Genomic DNA, 10,229 nt, shown 5'->3' with positions numbered 1-10,229 from the left:
GCAACATCTATTGACATGAGAGAGATTTTAGCCACCTAAAACAAAATGCTCAAATATTTGAAATTTAAATCTCTTTTACGTTGTATCAACTAACGATACCTATGATTCTACCAACAGGAGTTTACTACTGTACAGACGAGATGTTGCAGAATTTCAACATTACGATTCCGCTCAGGGAAGTGGCAATTCAGCTCCAGCAAAACTCCTGGTTAAAAGAGTTCAGCCTTTCCTAGGACGTGAGTACTTTTTCTATGTAATGTTTGCTTTTTTAAATTGTTAACATTGAATTTAGATTAATCTGCAGTTGAGTAATCTGTAGTGTTTGTAGAATTTGTGGAAAGCAGCAGTACTTGAATGCCCAATATTGCCTTCTATTTCTTTAGAGACAGATGTGTGTGTGTCTGTGTGTGTGTGTATGTGTGTGTGTCTATGTGTGTGTCTGTATGCAATTTTTCTCTCAACACTTGCTTACAAATTACAGGTTTTTGATTAATTGATATATTTTCAGAATCATCGAAAATTACCGTTAAGGAGGTGGATGCTTCACATCAGCAAAACAGTAAGTTATACCTCAAGATTTGACTTAATGTATTGATGTATATGCTTTTATATCTAGAAAGAGTACATGTACAAGGCAAACACTTTACTTACTTGGCCATTGAACTGGTTTTCACTTTGTTCTGATATTTTGAAACATTTACAGATTTACTATCCCTTGTTGATCATTCACTAAACTTTCTCCTTTTTTTGTGCTTTTCCTATTTATTCTCAGGTTATGACTGTGGAGTCTATGTCATCAGTAACACTGAACACCTGTGTAGACAGTTACTACAGGGGGACAGCAGTGATATCAAGGAGGCTGTCACCAGTACAAGCGTCAAACAAAAAAGAACACAACTTCAGGAACTTATAAGCTCCTTAGGGAAATCTTAGTGTCTTAGATTTTTCAATATCTGCTTTCTCTCTGAAAGAAAAACCAACATATAATACAATGGACATTTTTAGTCCAGTGTATACAAGTACCATACTTGGTAGTAAGATAGATGTAGTGAAAGCAACATAGCAACAATGGAATGCAAATGTAGTTCTGCCTCCTTGGTTTAACTTTGTCAGCTTGTCATAAGTTTACAGAAAAAATGGACCTGAAAAAATTAGGTGGGCCGGATGTTGGACCGATTAGAAAATTAACAGATTATTTTATCAGGCATTCACACATTTTGGTGCTTGCAGGTGGAAGAAAATAGCAAGAGTGAAGTAGAGAAGATTTTATAGTCATTTCTACCAAGTTTTACAGTCAATCGTACAGGCGCAGTTAGCATTGTAGGATTTTAAAACGCCAGTGTAAGTCTAATGCTCCACCAAACAGATTTCTTTGTAGTGAAATGGACCATTGGTATGAGTCATACTCAATCAGATTCAGGTCCGGACCTGGACCTGATCCTTTGGACCTGAACCGGACCTGGACCTGAATTTTCTGTACCGGTACCCAGTCTTTGTCGGTGAATTTACCGATCGAGACTATGTTACTTGGTGAGAAAGGTTTAATAATAGTGGGAACTGAAATCATGTGTAGTTTGCTCATGGTCAATTGATCAACATTTTTCGCTATAGTGGCCACCTGTCTATAGTGGCCATATTTCTCCAGTCCCTTAAGGGCCGCTATAGTCAGGTTTGACTGTATATCATAGTGTAACGATTGTGCAAACTTTAAGTCATAACAATAATGCAACTAAGGTTTAAAGCTTTAATGAATCTTTAATCCTTGGTGCAATGGTCACATTCCAACTTTATAAAATAATTATAGAAAGTTTATTTGCAAGTTCATGGCTGGAGGCCAATTGCAAGTACATGGTGGAAACATAGGGGACATACATGTGACAATGAACAGTGATTAGCCTGATTAAATCTCGCTTATAGCAGCCCGCCAAACATCCGCCGGCCCCCTGGGGAGGGACCAGTTACAGCCCTGGACAGCGGAGTTTGTGTTACACAGACTAAACATTGTAAACAAGAAGCTACTCGAATCCTAACGTTAGTGTTGGCTATTTGTATTTATAAAGTTAATGTTATAGAACATCCTAAGTAAGTAACAGTTATAATGTTAACCACAGGACATGTACCAAGTTCTTTACAATGGGTTATCCGTGTCTCAAATTGCCATACTGTGTGGTTCTTGGAGCCGCTCAGATATAAATTTACCTGCATCTGCAGTTTAGTCTTTTTCCGCTAGAGGCCGCTGCAGTACCGTGGTACGGACGATTGTGACCTTTCATGACAGCCGTGACCCAAAATGGCGTCCGTGTTGCAGAAATGTTCTGTCCTCTGCCGTTCTCTGCCCGCTAGCGCAGCGGTCAAGGCCTTCAGCCGGGTAAGATCGCTCAGATTACCTTTTTCAACGTCCAAGGAACGTTTGGTGCTTGTTTTTAGCTGTAAAAACGGCCCAGTTTATCAGAAAGCAGCGATAATATCGGGACGAAGATGAGTTCTTAGTTGCAGACAACGGTCAAATGGAGGTCGTCTCACTGCGTTTGTAAACATGCGAGTACCTTACATGGATGGTGTATTTTAGTATGGAAAGTACTTACCAGTCTGTGCTATGATCTGTTACCATATATTGTACGTATGCCATGCTATGAATTATTTCTATTAGCCCCCTTTTAGACATAGACATAGAGCCATAGACAAAGACATAGACCTAGGCATAGGCATAGACGTAGACGTAGACATAGGCATAGACAAAGACATAGACGTAGACGTAGACGTAGACGTAGACGTAGACATAGACACATGACATAGACATAGACATAGACATAGACATAGACATAGACATAGACATAGACATAGACATAGACATAGACATAGACATAGATGGTTAACAGAACTTGCAACAGAACTTTTGACAGAACTTGCAACTACAACGCTTTTTATAAACATCTTGTTCATAATTTGTGTGTGTGTGTTTTGAACAGTCCACAGCGCCATGTGCTAGTAGTCTCCAGACTAAGGACTTCCACAGTGGTGCAGCTGTCGTGAGTATCCTGCAAAAATCTGCCAACAAAATATTATTGAGAAATGTCATCTCTCACGACTTAGAAGTTGTATGGCCTGAGACTGTGGCAAGAGCATATAGTTAGGGTCGTTCTGGTGTCACTATCAAGATATAGTTTTCTAAATGACCAAGTTGGTCCCAAATAATACACAACACCAAATTAGCTGTATATGAGCTTTGCAAGTGATTATCATTGAAATTTGGTCTTTATATTTCTCTTTCTTGACATTATAACAATGATAGTTTCTTGACAAGATAGTGTTTTCAATGACAGCATGATATTGTCTTCAGTGATTTTTTAAGTTTTTAATTTTTAATTTTTTTTTAATGTTCATGCACATCTATCTACTAGAACTACTTTCTGAAAATTGTGATGTAGTATTTTAAATGCTGTTTAATTCTGTTCATTCAGACTTTTCCTTCTATACCAACTAACATGTACAATAACTCAAGGATTGTACATGTATGTGGTACACTTTGTAATTAATTTCATGTAATAAACTGCAACTGCAGCCTCTATAAATTACTATAAATAACTGCCTTGTGTCTATATACTAATAATAGGGAACTTTCTTGCATTGCCTGGCCATTGGATGGCTTTCCTTTTTTGATTTTAGATTTGATATGTGGGTGACTGACATGATTTTCTCTATCACATCTCATGCACATGCTCTTGCTTTTCCCTTCCGTTTCAATAGTATTCTCAACAGCTTGCTACAGTTGTAAGTATGAAAAGCAAACAGTTTTGTTTCAATGATTTTGCACCATTTTTGTTATACTGGAGAGTTTGCTCCACAGGTATATCTCTTACAATCATTATTTTTTTAATATTTATTGGCTTCAGTTTTTTTTGCTGCTTCTTGCAATGTTTGGTTGCAGAAGTCAGTTATTATTATGCATATATCATACATGTAGATGCTAGATCACAATCATCACATATAAAATCGAATTAACGATTTTTTCTGTATTTTTTTGTAATGTTGAGTAGAGCTGCAAGGTATTGTTTATGACTCTTTTTTTTACTCAGATGTTCGTGACAAATATGTATCTAACTGTTCTTTAATTGTAAAATAATAGCTTCTGTTCATTGTTTTTTCAACTGCTTTTTTAGCAACTTGTTTTATCATGGTTAAAAAGTTTCATAAATAAGCAATTACTGGGTAGTTTTCATGAACAGAAAAAAAGCCTTCTACTTTCTAATGTGACAATCAACAATGAAAAAATCCACATGACTTATGATGAGCCTTGTTTCCCAGTCTATCACAAATCTCCAAGCAGATCATAACGTTTCTCAAGTGCCAAAAAGCATGCCTTTACTCCAAGAACTGAGGTCTTGAAAAGAGTTCAGATTTTGCCTTTCTATACCCGCTTGGAGATAAGTCTAACAGTACATGTATTAACATCAAACACTGTTGTCTACAGGGCGCGTCATCCAAGTATGGGGGTCGCTACACAGTCACCATGATCCCAGGGGACGGCATCGGGCCTGAACTCATGGCACATGTCAAGGACGTCTTCAGGTACTTAAAACAGATGTCTTTATCATGTCTCAAGGGGTCAAGAGATCTTTATTGAGCAGGGCTCGAAATACCTTTTTCTGCATTTGCACTGGTGCAGGCAACATTGACAATTGCTATTTTTTTTCTTTTATACTTAATGGTGGTACCAGTCATTGCAGGTAGTAACAATCCATATACAGCTACATTATAGGACATTTATGTGTAAAACTCAGTACATGGACCAGTGCAGGTTAGATGCAGTTAGACACCAGAAATACCTGCACAGCTCCAATTCTACCTGCACTAACCTGCACATGCAGGTGGTATTTCGAGCCCTGTTGAGGAAAGATCGAAAGCATCTTGACAGTTGGCTCCTTACACACTGCATGTATTTTGAAATGCTGCAATAATGTACAAAGTACAAGTAACATTGGTATCTTTCCTTTCAGCACACACAAGCATGCAACCATTTTTGGATCTCAATGCCAGTACACAAAAAAATCGTGCATTGAATTTTTGACTGCTGTCCTGCAGTCAAAAACTTGATGTGTAAACTTTGTGTAGGATCAAAGTTTCAACTCTGTACTATGCTGATTGGAAACACTCAATCTTGTATCAGCCACATGGTGATTTACATCATTCACCCGGATATGGGAAACATGGCAAATCCCTGTCTTGTATTGGGCAACTATAGGGATACAATACAACATAATGATAATGATGGTAATATCTCTGTACAGGTATGCAGGAGTACCTGTAGATTTTGAGGAGGTACAGATCACCTCTCAGGAGGGAGATGATGTGGCTATCGAGAACGCCATCACTGCTATCAAACGGAACGGGGTGGCTCTCAAGGGTAGGTGTCTCTGTCTTATCATCCAAAGCTATCATGTCAAATTGTACTACATGTATATACATTATACATTTCCTTTCCTTGATGACAAGCACAATAGTAGCAACTCCAAGTAGTTTTCAAATTGTAAGTACTTTCAATATCATATGATGTTCTTGATTGTATCTGAATGCCAAATGCTTCTGTTTCTAGTTTTAATCTGAACTAATAGTTAATGCCGTGTTGTCGGTGTCATAAACGTACATATGTACATGTGTGTTATATGTTTGAACACTGCTGTATTGGTTTATGTTGGCTCCAGCTACTGTCCAATATGTGTTGTATCAGCAGGTATATTGACTGTACAAAATCTACCAAAAAAACATGCCTTACAAAAAAATAAAGATCCCTTCAATTAAAAATTGATGTTTTTCTGTATATTAACAGTACAACTTATTTTTCTAAATCCGGCTTTAAATGCTTAACATTAAAGTAATAACTATGACTGAGTGACACCAAATCTTTTTCAAAAGAATCTAGCACTGCAAAAGATTACCTTGTCCTGTTCAGAAAAGTCTTTCAAAGGGTGTCTCGAATTTGGTAAATCTGTTTGACAACTGATACCAGAGTCACCAGACAAAACCCAAGGTACAAAATAGAACAAAATTCAACCTTACCCATGTGACTCTTCTATAGGCAACTTCTTTCATCCCCCTATGCCTGAACTCCTCTCCAGAAATATGACCATCAGGTGAAAAAACGCTAGCCTATTTTGCAGTGTGTATACCATGGTGTCTGCTTGTATGTTTCTCTGTTTTGCTGTCGGTTGCGTCTTAGTTTTTGTGCTGGTGCTTGTTCTAAATCCTGCGTCTGCGCTTCTTTAAATCCTGCTTTTTTCCTTTTTGTTCCATTTCATATCATGGCTCCGGCTAACACGTCTTTCCCCCCCTCCCAAGGTAACATTGAAACACCACATGATATGTCCCAGGCCTTGTTCAAATCCAGGAACGTGGAAGTCAGGTGCTTCCCTTGGCTTGCACTTCTCGTGTAGACTGCTAGGTGGTGCTCTTGCCTGGCCTGACTGATGCTGCAATGCAGTCTGACCCTTTGACCCATTTTGACCCATCTTCCCCAGCATTGCCAGAATATGTTATCTTTTCCCCATGATAGAACTGACATGAATTATGAAAACAATTATAGCAAAGTACATGTACAGGGACGTTGTCATTTCATCAGTCATGAATTGGCATAAAACATCTTTATTCAGTCTAGTAAATGTATGCAAGGAAGTTGAACCTCCTTGATTGTATGTACAAAATGTTTTATTTCTACAAGTGTTGAAATGCTGTCAAAGACAGATTCTGTTACAACAAGCAAACACCCTAATGTTTAGCATCTTCCATTAAAAATTGCCTTTTTCTAAATGAATCTAATTCAATGGAAAGTAGTAAAGTGATTTGAAGCAATCAGTGGCAGACTTGAAATGGGCAATTCACATATTCACTGCTAACAAAAATGCAGCCTAAACTTGTCACACTTTCAATACAAAGGTAACATATTTGGCATCATGCATAGTTTTATTACATACATTACTAGTACTCTCCAAACAGAGGTTTGGCTCTGGCTGTTTCTGGACATGTTTTAAGCGTTTCTTTGTCAGGCTTTCTATTTTATACTGTGTTCCCCTGCCAGCGGAGAAAAGGAAAAGGGGACAAAATAGAAAATGGCTAAAACTACTACCAGAGCCTAACCTCTTCTGGGAGAGCACACAAACACATACAGTCAAACCTGCCCAAGACGACCACCCGGGGGACCGGAGAAAAGCGGTCGATTTGGACAGGTGGTCGCTGAGAAGAGTATCAACTCAATACATGCCCGATGCAAAGTATAAATGGTTTCCGTTGTGTTTAATGGCAAATAGCAAGCACACTGCACGCACGCAAAGAAGCGAGGTCTTTAATGCCAAATACAACACGCACACTGTAAACTGTAAATTTGACCCCAAAATCCGGCACAAAATCGCGATAGTTATCATCAAAAATCGATGAAAACCTCAGTTTTGAAAATGATGCGGTCGTTATGCGTCCCAATTTGGGCCGGTCGCGGTCGCGTTGGCCAGGTGGTCGTTGAGAAAAGGTCGCTTAATGCTTACGTCAATGGGAAAATAAATCGGGACCGAGAAAAAGCGGTCGAAATGGCCAGGTGGTCGCTGAGAAGAGGTGGTCGCTCGGGCAGGTTTGACTGTACATGTAGATAGATGCTGGCTATTCCTCCCTCACTGCTAACCACCAGGCACTTGCTTTGGTGTGATTTTGCTAATAATGAGATGTGCACTTGGAATGTACGCTGCATCGTAGGTGGACTTAAGACGCTACATCTCGACCCTTCGTTTGGTGTGTCACGGAATGTAGCGGTCAGGTATGCATGGACAAGAATTTGCTTCGTCTTTTTTTTTCCAGAAATATGTAGTCTGCTTGTTTGGTGCATGGTCTAGTTTAGAATAAGATTGATATATAAACTTTGATGTAGACTGATGAAGTTGGCATATATAGTCTCAAGGATTCTAGTAGTAGTAGTAGAAGTAGAGACATACAGTATTATACCATACCATTGGGGTTATACCACCCCTTGCGGGGTGACACACCCTTTCCTAGTAGCCTGCACAATTTCTTCTTTTCTTTAACTGGTCTAAAAATACATATGGCCTGAAGAAATACTACATCTATTTATGATAACTAAGTCTTATTCGGTTTAACTGAGAGAATGTTTGAATTCAGATTCTAAACTGAAGACAAAAACCATTAGCATTAGGATGATACTGTGCAAGTTTTTGTTACCAAAAAGTGGTAATATTGTCAGAAAACTCTGAGTTATTTCCCACATGTTATTGAATGAGTAATTCTTTTCTAACTTGTTGTACATATCCGTTCCAGAGTGAGGCTGGACCTGTTTGCCAATGTTCTGAGGTGCAAAACCTTCCCTGGACTGCCTTCAAGGTGATTCTAGTCTGAAACTATTCAAAACTATCGCAACAATACAGAATAGGGTTGGGTACCGGTACAGAAAATTCAGGTCCAGGTCTGGTTCAGGTCCAGAGGATCAGGTCCAGGTCCGGACCTGAACCTGGACCTGATTCAGTATGTGAAAACTTGTGATACTCAATAGAAGAAGAAGAAAGAAGTAGAAGAATAAACATGATGTTTTCCCTATCTTAACATTGATAAAATATGAAATACCAGACTGTGTATGCATAGCACTTTAACTAAAAACTAGAGAAAGATCCCTTCAACTTAAGTATTTTCTTCTCCTTTTTGTGTGATAACAGTTGTTTTGTGCACGCTTGTATTTCAGACATGGAGACATTGACATTGTGATCATAAGAGAGAACACTGAGGGAGAATACACCAGTCTGGAACATGAGGTAATGCAAACCTATCTTAACAAATAAAAATGTCTTCTAAAATACACCCTTTTGGTAAAAATATGTAGATTACTATGTTCATGTATGGGGATGTCCCTGTAGCTCAACTGGTAGCAGCCTTACAGTTGAGCTTCTGGTTCCAATTAGTTTGTAACTGGGAAACACTGGTTCAATCCTGGGTAGGGCATCTTGGTTGGGGCTGCACCTGCTGTTTGTAGGGGACGTACATTGTAGAATGGGGGTTCTGTGTTTGAGGAGGTGCCTTGAGCAAGTTGAAAGGGGAAGGGCTAGCAACCTCTCCCTCTAAACATACCCTGCTACTGAAACAGCAGGGGAACTTGCTGACCTACTGTATGTGCCACTTCCTATAGGCTCTACAAGGGTCTTACAACCAACAGATAAGACACAGGACTCAATGTAATCTGTATCTCTGATATATTTTATCTGACCCTTAACCTTCCTCAATGAAAAGTTCCAATGTGAGCTTCTCATGAATAAAAAAAATTCAAAAAACAAATGAACACGAACATTTCTCTTAATATGAAAATGGAAAAATTAATGAGATGAACTATTTTCCAGAATGTGCCAGGCGTTGTGGAGAGTTATAAGATCATCACAGCCAAGAACTCGGAGAGGATTGCCAGATACGCGTTTGAGTACGCCCAGAGACATGGCAGGAAGAAGGTGACGGCAGTACACAAGGCAAACATCATGTAAGAAACATCCCTTTGCAACAATTCTTGCAATGTCAGTAGGTTAATATTTAGTAATATTTTGCCTACTTAAACATATTGTGAAGACCAGATTGATAATTTAGCTAGTTTGTGGAGCCTGAGGACAATTGTACATGTATGTGACTTTGTATTACAATTTAGTAGCAAAGTTATTTTTTGGTATGAATTCACTTTCATTCTATCTAAGATTATTATCACAATTTGTTTATTTTGTATAACATATTCTAAGTATATGATATTTTGGTGATACCATTTTCTTATACAGAACCTTGTCGTCAACCTATACAATATACATGTAGCTGCCAAACCAGGCTGAGATTTCCACTTTTGTAGCCATGGCCTCTAACCAGCTGTCAGCCAAACAAAAAATCACCTATACTATATTAAATATTTGGCTGATTGGCTGACAGCTGCCTAGAGGCCAAACCTTGGGTATTAGCAGAGTCTCCCCAAGGTATATTGTATGCATAGACTGTGGGAGAGTCTCTGTGTAAGAGAATGAGTGTGACAGATATATGTGACTTTTTTGTTGTGAAGGAAAATGGGAGATGGTTTGTTCCTGGAGTGCTGCAAGAAGATGTCAGAAGAGTTCCCCAACATTGAGTATGAGTCCATGATCATTGACAACTGCAGCATGCAGGTAAGGTTGGGAAATAAATTCTGATAAAAGTGGCCGTAGTAAGTGTAGGACTCG

General features: G+C 38.7%; 1 protein-coding gene and 1 long non-coding RNA gene across 5 annotated transcripts in view; both read left to right on the top strand.

The window, feature by feature from the left end:
- The window catches only part of LOC118416480, a 2,273-nt gene extending 1,153 nt beyond the window's left edge, over nt 1–1,120 (top strand). The window contains exons 3-5 of the long non-coding RNA XR_004831209.1: nt 118–236; nt 509–559; nt 773–1,120. This is a non-coding gene — a long non-coding RNA (uncharacterized LOC118416480). The remainder of the gene's footprint in view (nt 1–117; nt 237–508; nt 560–772) is intronic.
- Nucleotides 1,121–2,210: 1,090 nt separating this feature from the next.
- LOC118416674 (isocitrate dehydrogenase [NAD] subunit gamma 1, mitochondrial-like) overlaps nt 2,211–10,229 on the top strand; it is a 9,184-nt gene continuing 1,165 nt past the window's right edge. The window contains exons 1-10 of one of the 4 annotated variants that reach the window (XM_035821845.1): nt 2,211–2,368; nt 2,970–3,029; nt 3,748–3,771; nt 4,472–4,569; nt 5,289–5,404; nt 7,738–7,798; nt 8,314–8,376; nt 8,732–8,801; nt 9,381–9,514; nt 10,073–10,175. In XM_035821845.1, the coding sequence (XP_035677738.1) occupies nt 2,291–2,368; nt 2,970–3,029; nt 3,748–3,771; nt 4,472–4,569; nt 5,289–5,404; nt 7,738–7,798; nt 8,314–8,376; nt 8,732–8,801; nt 9,381–9,514; nt 10,073–10,175 (807 nt within the window). In that variant the 5' untranslated portion in view covers nt 2,211–2,290. Of the gene's footprint in view, nt 2,369–2,969; nt 3,030–3,747; nt 3,772–4,471; nt 4,570–5,288; nt 5,405–6,076; nt 6,132–6,336; nt 6,401–7,737; nt 7,799–8,313; nt 8,377–8,731; nt 8,802–9,380; nt 9,515–10,072; nt 10,176–10,229 lie in introns of all 4 variants that reach the window. The other 3 variants (XM_035821844.1, XM_035821846.1, XM_035821847.1) reach the window with 3 other exon arrangements.

The sequence above is a fragment of the Branchiostoma floridae genome, chromosome 5 (genome assembly GCF_000003815.2).
Source record: "Branchiostoma floridae strain S238N-H82 chromosome 5, Bfl_VNyyK, whole genome shotgun sequence".
NCBI classification, from domain to species: domain Eukaryota; kingdom Metazoa; phylum Chordata; class Leptocardii; order Amphioxiformes; family Branchiostomatidae; genus Branchiostoma; species Branchiostoma floridae.
This window is presented reverse-complemented; position numbering and strand designations above follow the sequence as displayed.